General features: G+C 41.0%; 1 protein-coding gene across 1 annotated transcript in view; it reads right to left on the minus strand.

Moving 5' to 3' along the window:
• The window catches only part of LOC125459255 (switch-associated protein 70-like), a 100,358-nt gene that overhangs the window by 44,715 nt on the left and 33,875 nt on the right, over window positions 1-21,768 (minus strand). Inside the window, exon 5 of the mRNA XM_048545466.2 lies at window positions 5,346-5,492. Coding sequence (XP_048401423.1) covers window positions 5,346-5,492 — 147 coding nt within the window. The remainder of the gene's footprint in view (window positions 1-5,345; window positions 5,493-21,768) is intronic.

A 21,768-nucleotide genomic window follows, 5' to 3' on the forward strand; every position in this document is an offset into this window, starting at 1 on the left:
AAAACCAGTCTGCTCAGCAAACCAACGAACAGCTTGCCCTTACATGTCATGGACTGCATGCAAAGTAAACTCTTGTACTGCATGTAGGTACATGTTATAACAACAAATCAAATCAAGCTATGCCTGCCTCTTTGTAGGTTACGTGGAACAGTCCCTCTTCCGCACTTACACAGGCCCCAAACCTCACCTCTTCCTCCGTTACATTGATGACTGTATCGGCACCGCCTCTTGCTCCCCAGAGGAGCTCGAACAGTTCATCCACTTTACCAACACCTTCCACCCCAACCTCAAGTTCACCTGGGTCATCTCCAACACATCCCTCACCTTCCTGGACCTCTCAGTCTCCATCTCAGGTAACCAGCTAGAAACTGATGTCCATTTCAAGCCCACTGACTCCCACAGCTACCTAGAATACACCTCCTCCCACCCACCCGCCTGCAAAAATCCTATCCCCTATTCCCAATTCCCCCGCCTCCACCGCATCTGCTCCCAGGATGAGGCATTCCACTCCCACACATCCCAGATGTCCACGTTCTTCCAGGACCGCAACTTTCCCGCCGCAGTGGTCGAGAACACCCTTGACCGCGTCTCCCGCATTTCCCGCAACACGTCCCTCACACCCCGCCCCCGCCACAACCGCCCCCAGAGGATCCCCCTTGTCCTCACATACCACTCCACCAACCTCCGGATACAACGTATCATCCTCCGACACTTCCGCCATCTACAATCCGATCCCACCACCCAAGCCATTTTTCCATCCCCACCCTTGTCTGCCTTCCGGAGAGACCACTCTCTCCGCGACTCCCTTGTCTGCTCCGCACTCCCCTCCAACCTCACCACACCCGGCACCTTCCCCTGCAACTGCAGGAAGTGGTACACCTCCTCCCTCACCCCCATCCCAGGCCTCAGGATGACCTTCCATATCAAACAGATGTTCACCTGCGCATCTGCCAATGTGGTATATTGTATCCATTGCACCCGGTGTGGTTCCTCTACGTTGGGAAACCAAGCGGAGGCTTGGGGACCGCTTTGCAGAACACCTCCGCTCGGTTCGCAAAAAACTGCACCTCCCAGTCGCGAACCATTTCAACTCCCCCTCCCATTCCTCAGACGACATGTCCATCATGGGCCTCCTGCAGTGCCATAATGATGCCACCCGAAGGTTGCAGGGACAGCAACTCATATTCCGCTTGGGAACCCTGCAGCCCGTGGTATCAATGTGGACTTCACAAGCTTCAAAATCTCCCCTTCCCCCACCGCATCCCAAAACCAACCCAGCTCGTTGCCCTCTCCCCACTGCATCCCAAAACCAGCCCAGACTGTCTCTGCTTCCCTAACCTGTTCTTCCTCTCACTCATCCCTTCCTCCCACCTCAAGCCGCACCTCCATTTCCTAGCTACCACCTCGTCCTGCCTCTTTGACCTGTCTGTCTTCCCTGGACTGACCTATCCCCTCCCTACCTCCCCACCTATACTCTCCTCTCTACCTATCTTCTTTTCTCTCCATCTTCGGTCCACCTCCCCCTCTCTCCCTATTTATTCCAGTTCCCTCTCCCCATCCCCCTCTCTGATGAAAGGTCTAGGCCCAAAACATCAGCTTTTGTGCTCCTGAGATGCTGCTTGGCCTGCTGTGTTCATCCAGCTCCACACTTTGTTATCTTAAATCAAATCAATGTTCTTTTATATTCATCGCTAGCTGGACCACCATTTATTACCCATCACTAATCACCACATGAAGGGAAATAAGTGGCATTCGTCAACTGCCACAGTCCTTTGGGTATAGCACTTGGTGTTCTATCCAGTTTTATTCTTTTTCGTCTCTAAAGAACTTTGATACAACTACATGGCTTGCTAGACAATTTCAGAGGGCAGTTAAGAGTCATCCACATTGCTGTGGAGTCAAATTTAAAATTAGTGAACCCCTGGCTTTTCATGACCATTGACAGTGGTTACATGGTTACCATTAGGGTATCTTTTAATTGCATATTTTATTCAATTCAAACTTCATTATCTGCCATGGTGGGATACAAACTATGCCCCTAGCCTGAGGGTCTGGATGACATGTCCCAATGGCCTCACCATCACCTCCAGTCAGCTCAGGTTTCACCCTAAAGATTTAAACACATAATCCAGATTAACTCAACACTTTTCCCACAGATGGTGGATGAAATCTGGAAGGCACTACCTCGGGTGAAAACTGGTGTACCTGAAGCATTGAAAGGGGAATATTGCTTGGTATATGCACAGGAAGAATGCATAAGGTTATGGGGAGGAGATTATGGGAGACATTAGATGAGGTTAGAGACCCAATGGCCTTCCTTTGCACTGTAACAATTCTGTGACATGGTGGCTTGGTAGCTCAATGCTTAGCATTGTTGCCTCACAGCGCCAGGGACCCGAGTTTGAGTCCATCCTCAGACGACTGTGTGTGGAGATGGCACGGTCTCCCTGTGCCTGTGTGGGTTTCTGCTGGATGCTCTGGTGTCATCCCACATTCCAAAGATGTGCAGGTTAGGTGGATTGCTAAATGACCCCGTGGTGTCCAAGCTAAGTGAATTAGCCATGACTAATATGGGGTTACAGGAATGGGGTGGGATGCCCTTCGGACAGTTGGTGCAAATTCAGTGGGCCAAACAGCCTCTGTCTGCAGTGTAGGTATTCTATGGCATTTCAGTACATAACTGAGAAAGGTATGTACTATTGAGGAGACTGTCTTGATGATGAGATTTTAAAATGAGGTCCTGCTAGTCTCTCAGGTAGACAAAGATTTTGATGTCAATATTCAATGCAACGCGGTGTGCCCTCAAAATCCAGTCCGTACTTATCCCTTAAATTAATATCCCTCAATTAGCTGGTTATTCATCTCATTGCTGCTTGTGTAACCTTGTGTTAAATTGGCTGCTGCATTTCCCAATGTTACAACAGTGACTCCACTTCAAGAGTTGGTTGCTGGGCAGGAAGTGCCTTGCAAAGTCCTGAGGTTGTCATAAGCACTAAAGATGTGGAAGTTTTTGTTTTCCGCATTGTGTAATAATTCATGACTGAGAACCGAAAGCTGTTGAAGTAATCATATTGCAGTGCTGAGAGATAATCTAAGTGCAAGGTTAATTAATCCAGAACAAGAGAAAAAGCAAGGGGAGAAAACAGCAATTTAACTTCGAGAATGATTTCAAATAGATCCTAGGATTTAGCTCTTAACTCATTATGAACTTCATAGGAAAAATTCTTCAAATATTTCTTGATTTGACTAAAAATCACAAATAGGAGGATTAGCCCATCTTTCCAGTTCCACCATTCAATAAAATCATGGCTGATTTGATTGCAACCTTAATGCTATATTTTGGTCTGTCCCATAATCCTCAACTCCCTGGTCAATCAAAAATCTGTCTAATTCAACCTCGAATATAGATACACAACTGCCCAGCATCCATTTTTCACAGTGGAAGGAAATTCCTCTGATTAGCAATTCTTCCTCATCATTCTTAATTTAGAGACACTTGTCTTTAAACGGTGCTGCCTAGTTCGAGATTCCACTATGAGGGGAAACATCCTCCCAGCATCAACTCATCAAGATCCCAGGAGATCATGTATGTTTCAATGAGATCATCTTCCATGCTTTTAAACTCCAAATGAATATCAGTACAAACCTGCTCATCACACAACAACCCCTTCAACCCAATCAGGCAGGTGAACCTTCTCTGGACGATTTCCTTAATTCTATACTCCTTTTGCTGAAGAATGAACCAACACAAAAGTGGATTGTGATCGCACTGAAACTTTTCAATTGAAGGATCATTGACACTATGCACCTACTGTTTTTAGCAGTGAAGAAAAGATCAGAATCATTGCTCCTTCACTTGTTTACAAAATGTTAACAGCATTTAGAGCCAATATAAAGCTTTACAGCTGGGCAGCCATCACCAGTTAATACACATGGTTTGCGAGAAAGAATTCTGAATGATACGGAGCAAATGGTGAACAGAACTAGATCCTTTCAGCATGTTTACTTGCTGCTGCAAAGCTAACGACAAGCAAAAGGAATTTGAACGCAGCCTGGGCAAGGCTGAGAAAGAATCTTCTCCCACAGTGTGCCTCAAACATCTGTGGTTGAAAAGTTGGTTTTCAAATGCATTTTAATCCTGAACCCCCATTTAAATTACAATGTTATAATATATCTCAATATGAAAGTTCAACTCGTAAAATGTTTTAAGAAATAGGTATTCATATCCAGGTATCAGGGAGATGGTTATGCCTCATCTTTGCTTCTAGAATGAGAAACAGTCTACTCCCAATAGGAGCTCAAGGAGCACAGTAGAGACCAAACAGAGGCGCAGATACAGCATGAAAAAAAACAAGACGACAGAATGCCTCTGGCTCATACTCATGTGCTTACTCTTGGTTCATACAGCCTGAACAGTTGCCCACATCTCCCATCTAAAAGACCAGCCCAGTGTCATAGGTCATCTGGTAGTATGGACACTCGGGGATCAGTGAATCTCAACTTGAGGACCATTATTCTAGCTTATCTAGAATCATACCTATTTCCATACTTGTGCAGAGTACTGAGAGTTAGTTAGTTCCGTTGGTTAGATGGTGTGCTTGTAATGAAGTGTGCTGCCAACTGTTCCCACTTGGGAGCTGAGGTTACCATGAAAGACTCTGCTTGTCAACCTCTCCCCTTGCCGGAGAGAGCTGCCTTTTGGCACGGTAGAACTATGGTAGCTTTATGTTTATGTTTCTGGGCTACTAATTCAGAGATCTAGACTGATTCTTTAGGGATGATTAAGAGTTCAAATTCCAACTTGCCTGCTCATGAATTCAGACTCAGTTCAAAATGAAAAAGAAAATTCAGGAAATTAACAAATTAAATTAATACAAGAATTGTTTGACTGTTGTAAAAATCTAGCAACTTCACTAATGTGACTGAAATCTGCTGACTTTACCCTGTCTGGCCCATGTGATCTCAGGCTAGTGTTGCAACTTCTGGTTGGAAGCAATCCTGGAGGTTTGAAGCATTGTGTGCATATGTTATTGTACTTGATTTCCTATTTTCTAACCTTATCAACTAATAAGGTCATTTAATATCTCATTTGATACCTTGTGATAGCTAGGATGTTTCATGTCTTAAACATTCAATTGGCTGCATTTGTTGTTGTGTGTTACTGAGTGATAAATATAGCAAACATTAAAAGTACTGGCAACAGAATAGCTAACTTACAGTTAACTAACCACTTTGGGGTTTTACAGTGCGAGCACTTTCAAACAAAATGCAAATTTAACTCTATCTGTTTATAGGTTTCTTTTAGTCACTTAAGCAGTTTGAGATATTTAGGTCCACATATTTACCTCCACATAGCATCTGGAGCTCAATAAAATATCTCCTTTCTTCTCTTTCAGATCTTCACCAACATAATATGAAATTATATCAGGCTTCAGTAAAAACCAACGCTCATTCCAGTTCTTCCTTTTGTGTCCTTTTTTCCATAGATAACCCTAATTGAAAAATGACAATTCACTATTAATTTGCACAAATGAGATTGTTAGCTGCAATTAACAAATGGAATTGAAGGCAAATCACTGAGCTGGTATTCCAGTGAAAGACAGAATATTGGAAGGAAGTGACTAATCTCACAAAGGATCTATCGTGTGGCCACAACAACTCATTAAGTTTATAAATGACTTGGATAACACATTAATGTGTTATATATTCAGGTGTGCCAAAGACTTGAAGGATTGGTGTGTAAGTTGACTATTTTTAAAAAATTAAGAAGTATCGATAGATTAGTTAAGTGTTCAAAACTGCAGTAGATGGAGTAAATTTAAAAGATACATAGGTCATGCTAGACAAACAATGGATAAATCCAAAAACATTTCTTGAATGCTTAAAAGCTAGGAACAGTGCACATGCAAAACATTTTGGATTTTTAGATACTTCCCTCAATTCCTTATTCTGCTGCCAATAAGGCTGCAGCAGGTTTCTCTTGCTAACTGGATACTCAACTTCTTGTGCTCCATTCGTTATTTCACCAATACTAACAGTATTCTGAAAGGAAATGTACTTTTGAGATGGTCTGAAGATGAACCTGAATTCAGAATCCAAAAATGACCATTAACACTTATTCCCTGTTTAAACTTGATTAACAGCCAACTGACCTGAACAAACTACAGCCACAATGAGACAGTTCTATAAAATGGCTAATTGGAATTCCATGCATGCAACTGAAGTGTACATTTCATAAATTAATTCACAACTAAGAACTAGTATGTGGCAAAATGAAATGCTACTTACAGCCAAAGGAATTCAACTAACTTCTAAAAAAAAATTGATCATGCAATTTGTATCCATGGTAATACTTAGTAAACATTTTCAGAAGGTCACAGTTAACAGGGCAAAAAAAAAACACACAATAATCCTGCTGGTTCTGTGCATTAAAGTATCAGGCAACTGACATGCACCCATGCATTACATTTCCACATTGGGCACAACTGGAAAAATCGGGTACAATTTGTGCTGATTAGATGACAAATCAGTTGCTATTGTAGTATATTTGAATAATCAAAAAAGTAAAACTTTTCCCATTAACAATTGCAAATAGGGAGAACAATACAATAAGCTCTGAGCACTGCTAAAAAACAAACTTCAAAACTGTTTACCTTACCCCAATCAGAATGGATGCAAGAATACCAAATTTTAAAGGGAACAGCAATAAAGCATGAGAAAAGAATACAGATTGGATGACAAGTGCACTCTGATTAGCCAAAAGATTGTCAATGTAAAAAGGTGTCACATTGTGAGCCTGAATGATGCTTATAAATTGGTTGTCAGTGCAATTCTTAGTATACTCAGGATTTCCTAGTGTTGTCAATTGTTTCTTGTGGAGTCATATAGTCATGCAGCATGGAATCAGACCCTTCAGTCCAACTAATCCACATTAAACCATGTTCCCAAACTAAACTGGTCCCACCTGCCTGCAATTAGCCCATATCCAAACAAACCTTTGGTGGTCACGTACCTGACTAAATGTCTTTTAAATGTTGAAACTGCATCCACCACTTCCTCTGGCAGATCATTACACACACAAACCATTCTGTGTAAAAAAAGCTGCCCCTCATGTCCTTTCTAAGATCATTCTCCTCTCACTTTAAAAAATGTCCCTTAGTTTTGAACTCCCCCACTCTACAGAAAAGACCTTTGCTGTTCACCTTATCTATAACCATCATGGTTTTATAAATCTCTATATGACCACCTCAACCCCCTACACTCCAGTGGACAAATTCCCAGCTTATCCAGGCTCTCTCCATAACTCAAACACTCCATTCCTGGCAACATCATGGTATATCTTTTCGGAATCCTTTCCAATTCAATACTATCCTTCCTGCAATGGGATGACCAGAACTGTACACAGTACTCCACAGCAGGCCTCACCAATGTCCTGTATAACCTCAACATGACATCACAACTCTTACACTCAAAGGTCTGAGCAATGAAAGCAAGCATGCTAAATACCTTCTCAACTGCCCTGTTTACCTGTGATGCAAATTTCAAAGAACTCCTAGGCTTAATTGTTCTAAGGCCCAGCCATTCATTGTATAAGTCCTGCCTTTGTTTCTTTTACCAAGATGCAATATGTTGCATATATCCAAATTAAACTCCATCTGCCACTCCTCAGCCTATTGACCTAATTGATCAAGATCTCTTTGTAATCTGAGATAACCTTCTTCACTGCCCGCAATACTGTTAATTTTGGTATCATCTGACTGAGCGCTGCCCACGAAAAGCACTAGTTAAACTCAAGAAAGACATGAACATTTTAGTTCTACCAGTGGACAAAGGGCGCATGACTGTCGTTATGAACAAACTGGACTATGCTGAGAAAACACAGGCCCTGCTCACAGATACAACCACTTACCAACAGGTGGTAATAGATCCAATATCACAGCTAGATAATAGGCACTGAAGAGACTAAAGGATGCAGGACAAATAACCAAGACAGACTACATGAGAATGAAACCAGAAGGTACAAACAATCCCCCACCATGCTTTTACAGACTTCCTAAAGTACACAGACCAGACATTCCCCTCAGAACCATTGTCTCCCTACTGGGCACACTTTCGCACAAACTGGCCAATGACCTACAACAGAGACTAAAACACTTAGTTGACGGATCATCCCATTCCATCCACTCAACTCAAGAACTCCTTGACACCCTCAAGAACATAAAAATCAGTGACAAGGAGATTATGGCATGCTTTGACATCACAGCATTATTCATGTCAACTGACATCCCACTAGCCAAGGAAACTGTGACCACATTACTCGAGGAAACAACAATGCAAACCAGCAGCTCCATCAATGGTAACATACTCAAACTACTAGACTTGTGCTTCACCACACACTTCGTCTTTAATGGTCAAGTATACAAACAGATCAATGGCACACCCATGGAGTCACACATCTCAGAACTCATCGCAGAGGCAGCCATGCAAAGACTGGAACACACTACCCACCCCCCCCCCCCCACTCCCCACATCCAACCTAAACTGCGGTTCCGGTACATGAATGACACATTTGTCATTATTAAATGTGTCAAACTAGAAGAGACTCAGCACCTCATCAACAACATATTTGCTGGGTTTAAATTCACAACAGAAAAAGAAAACAATCAGCTTCCGATTCTGGATGTCAGAGTTCAAAGTATTACCAACAGGAGTTCCAAACCTTGGTATACAGGAAAGTGACCCACACTGACCAAATCCTCAACTTCTACAGCAACCACCCCAGTGTTCACAAAGCTATGTTAGGACAGTATTTAAACAGGCCACCACTCACTGCAACATGCCAGAACTACACAGGAAAGAGGAAGAGCACCCATACAAAATCTTTGCTATGAATGGATATCCTTGCAACTTCATCCACAGGTGCCTACTAAATAAACAACAAGAGGACTCGGTACGCCTTAACACACCGGCCACACTGCCCTACATCAAGAACATATCAGAACTGACATTGAGACTCCTATGACCACGAGGAATCAGGATAGGACATAAGCCCACAGTCACTCTATGACAAACACCCAAGGATTAAACACCCAATTCCCACAACATGCAGAACCAATGTAGTTTACAAAATAGCATGCAACGACTGCCACAAGCATTACATCAGACAGACAGGAATGAAACTAGCTATCAGTATACACGAATGTCAGCAATGAAGTGAAATGACATGACAAACTTTTCTTAATATAAGTACACTCAGGCAATGAAGACCATCAGTTTAACTGGGACAACACGACTATAGTAGCTCAAGCCAAACAAGACAGGAATTCTTATAGGCCTGGTTCTCAACCAATAATGCAATCAACAAACATATATAATTGGACCCATATATAAACCCATACAGAACAGAACCAGAAATGACACTACTCACCACAATGGACTGAACAGTATAAATTCCAAGCGGACTAGAACAACATCACTTCATCGGAGCCTCACTGATGTTACCTAGCATTGTGATGAAACATCTGAACGAAAACATGCCAGCTCGGTGAGCAAGTTAACAATCTCACCCACAACCCAAGCTACAAATCTGTGCTAAAACCTTTAGTGCCATCCACAAACATACTAACCACTGCCTCCTATATTTTCATCCAAATCATTTACATTAATAACAAAAGTGGTCCCAATACCAATCCCTGTAGAACACCGTTGGTCACAGGCCTCCAGTCCGAGAAACAACACTCCACCAACAGTCTCCGTCTCCTACTGTAAAGCCAATTTTGTATCCAATTGGCAACCTTACCCAAATCCCATGTGATCTAACTTTACTAATTAGTCTATCATGCATAATCTTATCAAGGGCTTTGTCAAGTCCAGGTAAACACATCTACCAGATGCCCTCATCAATTTTTCTGGTTACTTCCTCAAAAAACTCATTGAAGTTTGTGAGACATGATCACCCTCACACAAAACCACGCTGACAATCCATAATCATTCCATGCCTCTTGGAACCACCTCCAACAACTTACCTACCACTGATGTCAAACTCACAGATCTATAGTTCCCAGGCTTCTCCTCATAGCTTTTCTTAAATAAAGGCACATTATTAGCCACTCCCAGTTCTCCAGCACCTCACCCGTAGTTATAGATGATACAAATATTTCTGCAAGGCTCCCTGCAATTTCCTCCCTAACTTCCACATGTACTTGATCATGTCCAAGAGATTTAGCCACATTTTTGTTTTCTTAGACCACCATCTGTAGAACACAACACCTCTTCTGTAATGTGAACTGCTTTCAAAACAAGTATATTTATTTTCCAAGCTGTTTAGCCTCCATTTCTTTCTCTACCATAAAAACTGATGTGAAGTATTTATTTACTATCTCTCAACACAAAGGTGACCTTGTTAATCTTTAAGGGGTCCTAGTCTCTCTCTAGTTCCTGTTTTGCTCTTAATGTACTTGTAGAATCTCTGATTATTCTGAACCATATCTGCCAATACTGTTTCATATCTCCTCTTTGGCTTCTTGATTTCCCTCTTAAGAATGCCCCTACACTCTTTATACTCTTCAAGGGACTCATTTGAACCCAGCTGTCTCTCTATGATTATTTTCAATTCTTGACTAGAACCTCAATATCTTTATTCATCTATTGTTCCCACGTCTTAACAGCCTTACTTTTCATTCTAATAGGAACATAATGCCTTTGAGCTCTCAGTATCACACTTGTGAAAGCCTCCCACTTGTCAGTCATCCCTTTACCTGTGAACGGTATACTCTATTCAACTTTTGAAAATTCTTGTCTCATACTATTAAAATTTGCCTTACTCTAATAAAAAAAACTGTAACGTTTACAGAAGACTTATCCATTTCCATAACTATTTTTAAACTAGTAGAATTAGGACCACTAGTCCCAGAGTATTCCCCTATTAACGCTTCAGTCACTTGCCCTGCCTTTTTCCGCCCCAAGAGGTCAGGTTTTGCTCTTTCTCTAGTGGGAATATTTACATATTGTTAAAGAAAATTTTCTTGGACACTTTTTGACAAATTCCTCATCATCCAAGCTTTTAACACAATGGCTGTCCCACTCTACGTCAGGGAAGTTGAAATCCCCTGCTATAACAGCCCTATTATTCTTATATATATCTGAAATCTCTTTACGTATGTGCTCCTCAATATCCCTCTGACTATTGGGGGGGCCAACGGTATAATCCCATCAAGATGATCATCCCTTTTTTACTTTTAATTTCAATCCTTATATTTTCACTGGATGATTTCTCAGAAATATCCTCTCTATTACTGTAATGATGTTATCCTTAATCAAAAACGCCACTACCCCTCCTGTCTTGCCTCCCTTTCTATTCTTCCTGTAGCATCTAACGCCCAGAACATTCAGTTGTCAGTCCTGTCCTTTCTTGCATTAAAATTATTCATTGATGTAACAATGATAAAAAGGTAAGCAGGTGCAATTTTATTATCACAAGAAAAGCATCTTCAGTAATGTCCAGTCTTCTAAGATTAAGTAGCCTGACTTTAACTTACTGAAAATGGTAAACATACAAATTTCATAGTAAACCGTCTTCAGTTTGTTAGCAAATTAAGTATTTTAAGTAGCGTAAACCTTCCTAAAATGTGTGAGTAATGACTGGGTGTGGGAAACAAGCCCATTTGAGGACACTGAGGATGTGGCCAGATTTGTGGATAGTAACAGCTAATGGCTGCTTAACAAACCAGTGTTGAAACTGATCATATTGTGAACAATTCTGACAAATGTTAACTAATCATGTTAATATTAGGCTAATTCTGGAGTTAATGCTGCTGCCAGTACTGAACTCATTCACACATTTTTAGGCGACACATTAATGAAGCTTTTACCCCAAGAATTAAGTTCCTGCAACTGCCTGATTTTCATTGTAAGGCAAACTGATGACTGGATACATAATGGTTTCACTAACATTGATGCACTGCTGACATGCAGAAAGAGGTCAGGTTGCACAAGTATACCCTCTAGTCAACAGGAAACAATGTCTGCCTTTAATCTGGCAGAATTCCTCATGTGGGTAAAATCATAATATGCAATGTGTCTCAACAACTGTAACCCCAAATGTTGTAAAGGTCACCTAATTCATCTCCAACTAGCCATGGAGGTATTTCAACAATTAGCAAACAAAATGTATTAAGAGTAAATTTGGGCTGGCAGAGTGGTTCAGTGGTTAGCACTGCAGCCTCTCAGCGCCAAGGACCTGGGCTCAGTTCCAGCCTCTGTTGACTGTCTGTGTGGAGTCAGCACATTCTCCCTGTGTCTGTGTGGGTTTCCATCAGATGCTCATTTCCTCCCTCAGTCCAAGATGTGCAGGTTAGGCACATTGGCCATGCTAAATTGCCTACAGTACACAGAGATATGCAGACTATGTGGATTAACCATGGGAAATGCAGAGTGGTGGTGGTGGTGAGGTGGGGTGGGGGTATGCTCTTCAGAGGGTCATTGTGAATTTGACAGGCTGAATGGACTCCTTCCACACTGTTGGGAGTCTGTGATTTCATAATTCCACACCAAGATTGTGTCTAAAGCAGAGGCCATGCATTTAGCTGTCACTCCTGTTTCCCTTCTCACCAATCTAAAACAAACTTCCCTCTGAATGTTAACCTTTACTATTTCCTGGCTTGCTCTAAGTTCTTTATGACCTTCTGCTCACTCAAACCAATTTAATGGCTGGTCACCCAACCTGGGCTCCCTTCCTGGCTTCATGCCAAGTGATATTTTGTATGGTTACCATAGCTAAGGTCACATGCCCCACCCTTCAGAGACCACTGTAATTCTCCTTTGAAAAAAATTCTATCACTAGTTGTCCAATGATGCAGCCAGTAACTCTGCTATGAGAATACAGAAGGAAGATATGAAGTTAATTTCCACATATTTGCTGATGATGCCCAGTTTGGCCTTTCATCCACTTCTCTCAATCCTTTCACTGACTCTCCACTGAGAAAAGTGCTTAGCCATCAGCCAGCTTGAGCCGCATTTTTCTGCAGTCAACCATTAGCATGTCTGAAGTTATTATTTTTTTTGCAAATTCCCAAATCTAGACTCAAGTCATCCATGGTTACTGACTACCCTTTAGCTGTCAGACTTCTGTCATGGAATTGACTCTTATGATTTCTCTCCTCACTTTCTTCTTTAAGCCCATTTTGTCGGCCAAGCCTTTAGTCCATTACTCATTTGTGTCTGTTTACACTCATGTGAAGTATCTAGAGCCATTTTCTCCAAGAACATGACCATATAAATGCAAGACATTGGTGTTATCATAAAACCTTAGATAAAACAGGTCACACAAAGAAGGCAAGAACAACCGTCTTCCAATACTGACTGTTGAATCATGCGAGCAAAGAGGACGAATAGAGAACTGCTTCTAGCAGAACATAGACAGCCTTGAAGGGTCAGATGTCCCACTCCTGCTCCTAATTTGTATGTTTGAAAACTAGACCACAGCACTTAGCTGTCATTTTTAGAAGACATGACAATAAATAAACTCTAAGTATCCCTCAGAATTTAACCTGGTGCTCAATTATTTCAATGATAAATTCGAAAGCAGTTTACACGCAATGTCTGATCAGGGTTGAAAATTGGTTTACACCAACATTTTGCAATGGTAAATTGGTCATAGCATCACTGTCAAGTTCAAAGACCAGTACTGAACGGAGGGCAGTACCTTGACTTAGTGGTTAGCACTGCTGCCTCACAGTGCCAGGGACCCGGGTTCGATCAAGCGACTGTATGTGGAGTTTGTACATGCTTCCCGTGTCTGTGTAGGTTCCATCCAGGTTTCTTCATCTGGTTTCTTCCCACAGTCCAAGCATGTGCAGGTTAGGTGGATTTGCCATGCTAAATTACCCATAGTATCCAGGGCTGTGCAGTCGAGGTGGATTATACATGGGAAATGCAGGGCTAAAGGGATAGGATAGGGGGTTGGGTCTAGGTGGGATGCTCTTCAGACAGTCAGTATGGATTCAATGGCTGAGTGACCTGCTTTCACACTGTAAGGATTCGAAAATTCTATGATAAATAGCTCAAAATTGCTATATAATGCAAGAAATTGTAATCTGGATTGATTTTTTATTTTGGATGAGGCAAAGTTACTCCAAAAATATTGTTACAAACTCAGGGTCAGCTGCAGATACTTTCTCAGGTTCAGTGACATCAGTTACCCCTTACAGGTCACTTGCTTCACATATTCCAAACTTGATTCACACTGCCAAATATCCACTACCAGTTCAGGGATGTAACAATTGGTATCTCCATCAATGCGAATTGGATATTGTGTCATTTGCACATATCTCAAGTGCACTTCTCCAGTCTTTTTGAAGGAAAACCATTCTCTAAGATAAGAATGAAACAAGCTGTTTTATTTGTCAGGCAGCACAAACTTATAGTGCAACAGTCATGAAAGCTCTTTCTTAATGCACGAATCATTCACAATAAGATATAATGAGCTTGTGAATAGACAGAGGTGAAGAGTTTAGATCTGATTGTCATTAAAAACATGGTTACAGCATTGACAAATAATTATCCAAGAGTACACAATATTTCAAACAGGTAATCTGAAGTGAATGTGGAGTCACCTTGATAATAGAACAGTGACATAACGAAAGGCACAGATCATGGCTCAGAAGACCCAGAAGTAGAATCTGTATGGATGGATATTAGGAATACAAAGGGCAAGGCACTAGTGGTGGCGTTAGTTTATAGACTCCCAACAAATTTACTGTTAGGCAGAGTATTAAGTGTCAAATTATTTGAACTTGTGACAAAAGCAAATAACTGTGGGGAACTTTAATTTTCATATACACTGGACCAATCAAGTTGAGAACTGAGATCTGGAAAATAGGTTTGCACTCTGTTTTTGTGAAAGCTTCTTGGAACAATAAGCTTTGGAACCAGAGATTAAGGTACCTTAGATCTAGCACTGTGCAATTAAACAGAGTTAATGTGTAATCTCATATTAATAGCTCAGCTGGGAAGAAGTGACCATATCAAATATCATTCTTTTAATAACAGTCCCTAGCATCTGACTTCATCAATCTCCATGATCACAACCTTGATGTCAGATCTGGCCAAAGATAAGCTATCATTTCCAACCATTACAAAGAATGTGTATTCTCACTTCCATAACAACTTCCAATTCTGGCCCCTGCCTCAATTCAGCTGTTGCTGTTTCCCTCACCAATACCTTTGTCACCTCTGGAATTGATTTTCTAACATATAACTGGTCAATCTCCCTCAAGGTATCTTCCATAAACTTGAGTTCATCCAAAGCTCTATGGCCTATGTCCTAATTGGCATCAAATTTCATTCACAAATTGCCCATATGCTCCTGGCAAAGCAACACTTCAATTTTAAAATTCCTGCCCTTGTTTTCGAATTCCTCCATGCCCAAGTTCATACCTATTCATGTCAAATCCTCCACCACTCTGATATATCCATGCTTTCATTCATTCTGGCCTCTTCAGCATCCCCAATTTTATTCGCTCCATTTTTGGTGGCCATGTCTTCAAGTGGCTAAATTTTGGAATTCCCTCTCAAACTCTCTCTCCAAATATATGCTTCATCTTCCTTCTTTAAAACATTCCTTATATATTACAACTTTGACAAAATCACTGCTTATTTTCCGAATATCTCCTCATGTTGCTCAGTGCCATAGTCTGCTGTTACAGTGCCTCTATAGTGAGGCCCCTTGGGACACTTAATTACATTACAGAATGCTATATAAATGAACATTGTGATTGTTCAATGTTGAATCCAGATGTACTCAAGCATAAGTTCAGATGCTGTTCCTTGAATAGTGCAGCAGACAATTAAGAAGCGAGAGAGCTCAGAGTCACGTTTGTGGACTGGGCAGAAGTGTTCCACAAAACAGAAACAATGTGTGTTTGGTCTCCCAAGCGGATGAGACCTCATTGGGAACAAAGAATTCAATTTACTTTGCAAAGTTTGAGCAAAGCACCATTACATCTGGAAGTCCCTGTTTGGGGCTCTGAACAGTGGGAGGAAAATATGTACAAAGGCAGATGACTGTCTTTCCTGTGTTTGTGAGAAAGGCAGGCGATGTTGGAGGTGACTGAAGACTAGATCAGAATATGATGAAGGGAAATGTACCTTCAAAATGTTAAGAGGGTTGTGGAAAGGTGCATTTGTTGGTGGAATCACACTGGAGCTAGCAGAAATAGCACAGGATGATCTGTTAAACAAGGAAGCTGGTAGATGGAAGGCAAAGACAAGGGAAATCCTAACACAGGTTTGAGATAGAATGGAAGTGTTTAAACAAAGCAGGGAAAATGGAACAACCATTGTGAAGAAGAATCCTCAGGTGAGGAAAACGGAAGATATACTGGAAGCACAGCCTCCAATTTTTTTGTCCACGTCCTTCTCCTTTTCACCACAGACCTCCTCCTCCCATGGGCAATTTGAGCGCTCATTGATTTTTCCTTAGGCATAGACCTTAGCTGTCCCATTCACCACTATTCTTCTTCTGTTTGGTTGACTTTATTCTTTCTTGGCTTTATTAAACAACCTCTTGACTCCATTCACTTCTTTCAAAGAAGATAGACCTGTGCTAACCTAAGCTGGTCAAAGCTGTGACTGTAGTTTCGTGGGCTGTGTGAACCATTTTGTGCTCCACTCCTGCTCAGAATGTGATCTGCCCACCTATTTCTAATACATTGATCAATGAAACACAAGTGGAAATTGGAAAACAAAACTTTCCAGTTGCAGTTCAGGCAGCCTGCATTGGTCTTAGTTGAATGTGTAAAATAATTGCTCATGAGAAGGGAGGCAGTTCTGAATCATTAAAAAAAAGTTACCTCCTTATTAAGTGTTTATTTTAAAAGTTCCAGACCACAAGTATTAGATTATAACCCTTAAGTAATTACACAAAGCTGAAAAAAATCTCACTTGTGTGACACCTCCAGGAAGAGGCCATCAGATTCTCAAGACAGGGTATCAAAGCCAAGGTTAATTTAAGCCTTATAGATATGAAAGATAAGGGAATTCTCTCTGGTGTGTGTATTGTTAAAAGGAGTGGTTTTAGGATGAATGAGGTTGTATTTTCACCCTGTTTCGAAAAGTTTAAACATGTATACATGTAAATAATTTGTTTATTCTATTTTGACTTACATTTCTTTTATAGAGTCATACAGCACAGGAACAATCCCTTTGGTCCCACTCAGCCATGCCGACCAGGTTTCCATGAATAAAATTAATCCCATTGCCTGCGTTTGGCCAATATCCCTCTAAATCTTTCCTATTCACGAATCTGTCCAAATGTCTTTTGAATGTTGTCATTGTAGCTGCATCTACCATTTCTTCTGACTGCACACTTCATGTACAACCACCCCCTGTGAAAAAGTTGTTCCTCAGGTCCCTTTTAAATCTTTCCCCTCTCACCTTAAAATTTTGTGTAGTAAAGTTCTGTTTTATTGATAAATCTGAATGTGCAGCATTATGTCTTTCAATGAAACACAAACACTATCTCGTTAAACCAAAAATTAACAAATCAGATCTGGGGTAAGAATTGCCCAAATACCATAAGATGGGATCATAACAGACATTAATACAAAATCAGAAACTGCTGGAGAAACTCAGCAGGTCTGGCAGCATCTGTAAAGAGACAGAGTTAAAGTTTCAGGTCCAATATTATTCCGATGCTTTCTAATTCAAGGAACATTACCATCCCCCAGAACTGCAAAGATATTAGTAATCTCATTTATCAAATGGCTACATAACTTCTACTATCAATAAAACATTGCCAAGTTCCTTGCTTTTTAATAAAAAAAGGAGGGATTCAACTGAGCAAAGGGGAGAAACAAACTATCAGCCCCACAAAATGTAATACCATCAGTTAAATCTTCCTCCAATATACATATTCACACAATCAAAACTGCAATATAGCAATTAACATGGAGAACTGCATAATAAAAAAAATCATATATGCACACACCATATCTCAAACAGGTCTTGCTCACGCCCAATTACAGACACATTTATCCCTTTGCACCTGATTGGATCATTTCTTCCCCATGACTGAGTTTCAACTCTAACTTCCACTTTAACAGCTGCTGCTGAGCACAGAAAATAAAGTTAAAGTTAAAAGAAGAAAAACAAAACTTTGGCAGACTTCTTGGCAAATGCAAGAATCACCCTCAATTAAAATTTTAAAATCTGATGTTGCATGCAGCACCAACACCAGCCATGTCCACTGCCAGGCCCTGAATCAGGTTTTGAACCCTGGCATCCCACAAACCATAGCAACGTTTCAAAGGCATTTAGACAGACACATGAACAGGCAGGGAAGAGAGAGATATGGACCAAAAGGCCTATTCCTGTGTTGTACTGTCCTGTGTTCTATGTATAACAAACAATTTTACTTCCAGAATTTTGCAGAAAGGTCTACTGCTGTGTTGTATGGCTCAATGACTTTATAACTCTTCAAATGCTGTGTGGTCCAGCTCTACTCTCCCCCAGAGCTGCTTGTTTCACAATGACTCCTTGCCTAATTTAATAATTAGCCTGCCAAGCATATTAAGTAAACTCAACATTAACTTCAACAATACAAAGTAATTGCCACTTCTAACATTAAAAGGCACACATACTTCTATTTTGTTTTCGTGGTAGTGTTCCTCCCAATATTCAGTCTGTCTTTAGTTCAGATAACTAGCATTTATATGCACAGCCCAACCCTCTCATGCTCCATCACTCCAAAATAAAATTTTGGAAATTCCCAGCCATTCAAATTCCTAAAATGTTGTAACCTCCCCACTGTCCCACTACCTAACCTCCATGCTATTCATTCAACACATCGGTCTCCTGTTCAAATACTCACTTAACAGACATTGTTTTAATCCCAGTGAAAGCTTAAATAATCAATGCTCTCTACCTCCCTCAACTACTCACTAAATCACCACACTACCCTTCACTCGCTTTTCTTACCTGTTGTAACACCTCTCGTCTGGTAGCGAGAGGCCACATGATAGCGTAGAGTTCCAGACAGTACTCAATGCAGTACATGCCTTTCATCTAAGACTACAATCACCAACACACAATTATGCAAACAATTCATGTATTTTTATGATAAATGGCAACACCCTCTCCAGTAGCAAACTGCAATAAGAAATCTACAGTCAAAGCCTTCCAGGAAAGCCCTTAATAGAGCAGCAACAATTATTCAAATATCACTCTATAATGTAATAAACATGTCTTTGAGGTGAATTTGACCTCCTGCAAACAATTAATAACTGTGGAATTAAAATGGTGACCACAAAACCATTGCCAATTGTCCTTAAAGACCTATCTGGTTCACTGACACCCTTTCAGGAGACAAAATGTGTTATCCTGAACTGGTCTGGCCTACATGCGACTTCAGATCCACAGCAATGTAGGTGACTTTTAAATGGCCCAACAAACTACTCAGAAGAAATGAGACCAGGTGTCACTTGGCGTCAACTGAGTGACTGGAAACATATGATACAAACAGCCCCATTGACCATACAAAGTCCTCATTTCTAATCTCTGGGGGGTTGTGCCAAGACTTGGAGAGTTGACTCAGAGACTATCGAGCAACAGCCTTATCTTGTCATTTTCATACAATGACACCTTACAGACAACATACCAGATACCAGATTCATCATCCGTGTTTATATTCTCACCACCAAAAGAACAGGTTCATTAGAGGTGATGGCACAGTGCTGTACAGTCAGGAGGGAAAATGCCCTGGTAGTCACTTCAGAACAATGGTATCCGGCGAAACATGGGCCAGGAAACTGCTTGCTTATTATTACCTGCTACCCACTTCAACTAATGAATCACTACTCCATGTTGAACAACAACTGGAGAAGACAGCGGGGATGGTAAAGATTATACTGTATGTGGAGGACCTTATCGTCCACGATTATGGCATCAAGGAGTCTGAGCTAAACTGAAATCAATGGAAATCAGAGGGAAAACTCTTCGCTGGTTGGAAGCATACCTAATGTAAGGGAAGATACCCTGGTAGTTGGAGGTTAGTCATCTCAACCATGTGACATCATGTCAAACATTCCTCAGGTTAGTGTCTTAAGTCAAATATCTTCAGCTGCTTCATCCTCCACCTTGAAGTCAGAGGTAGCGATGGTGCTAATGATTGAAAGACATTCAGGCAAGCTGCAATCCTTATAATGTAGCAGATCATAAGGTGTAGGAGCAGAAGTGGGCCATTCAGCCCACTCAGGCTTATCCACAATTCAATTCAATCATAGCTGATCTATGATCCTCAACACCACTTTCCTGTCTCTTTGCAACAAACTTGGATTCCCTCACTGATTAAAAATCTGTCAACATCAGCCTTGAATATACTTAATGACCAAGCCTCAACAGCCCTCTGCAATAAAGAATTTCATAGATTCACTACTCTTAGAGGAAATTCCTCCTCATCTGTCCTGAATGGAATAACCTTTACTCTGAGATTATGCCCTCTGACCCTGGATTCTCCCACAAGGGCAAATAACCTCTCTGTGCCCACCTTGTCAAGCCTCCTAAATAATCAATACATTTGATAAGGTCTCGTCTCATTCTTCTAAACACCAATGAGTACAGGCCATTCCATCACTGCTGCGGAGTCAAAATCCCAGAACTCCCTTTCTAAGAGGAAGTGGGTGTCCCGACAACCCCAGGACTGCAGCTTTTGATGAAGACAGCTCACCACTAGCTTCTTGAAAGAGAGATAATTGCAAAAATTTTAAAATAAGGTGGTGCTGGAGACAAACTAAATGATACATTGTTATAAGAAGGTGGAGAGCTGGATGAACACAGCAGGCCAAGCAGCATCAGAGGAGCAGGAAGGCTGACATTTCGGGCCAAGACCCTTCTTCAGAAGAATAAATTGCAAATTCTTTTCTGAAGAAGGGTCTAGGCCCGAAACATCAACCTTCCTGCTCCTCTGATGCTGCTTGGCCTGCTGTGTTCATCCAGCTGTACACCTTGTTATCTCAGATTCTCCAGCATTTGCAGTTCCTACTATCTCTGATAAATTGTTATGATTTCTCTACCTTAATTAGTTTGTACAGCTTTGAATTCTGCATGCAATTCCTGTCATTTAGTTTGGCTCTAGCACCACCTTTTTTAATTGTTTATAATTATCTCTCTGCCTCACTGAATCAGATTACAGGTCATCCCTTCACTGGTTGACGCTTGACTCACTGTTGAACACTCTTGGTCACCTGCACAGACTTAGCATCTGACTCCACTTGCACCAGTTGTATGATCTTTTGATCTCTCTGCCCTTGATCTCCCTGCCTATAAACTCTGTGTCTGTGTGCTCTCCTTTCTTACTGCAGCTGTGATGGGTGCACTCCGAAAGCTTGTGTGCTTTCAAATAAACCTGTTAGACTATAACCTTTTAACAGAAACAGAAATTGTTGGCGAAACTAAGCAGGTTTGGCAGCGTTTCTGAGAGACAGCAGAATCAACATTTCAAATCTGATGACTCTTTGTCAGAACATCAGAAGAATCACTGGACTCAACACATTAACTCTGTTTTCTCTCCACTGATGCTGCCAGACCTACTGAGTTTCATCAGCAATTTCTATTTTTCTTTTAGATCGACAGCATTTGCAGTTGTTTTGTTTTAACCTTTTAACAAACATGTTTAAAACTGATTATTTATTAACATCAACCTACATTTATATAGCACTTTTACACACTAAAACATGTCAAGACATTGTAAATACGCTGCAGTAGCACCAATTT

Source organism: Stegostoma tigrinum, chromosome 17, assembly GCF_030684315.1.
Source record: "Stegostoma tigrinum isolate sSteTig4 chromosome 17, sSteTig4.hap1, whole genome shotgun sequence".
NCBI classification, from domain to species: Eukaryota; Metazoa; Chordata; class Chondrichthyes; order Orectolobiformes; family Stegostomatidae; genus Stegostoma; species Stegostoma tigrinum.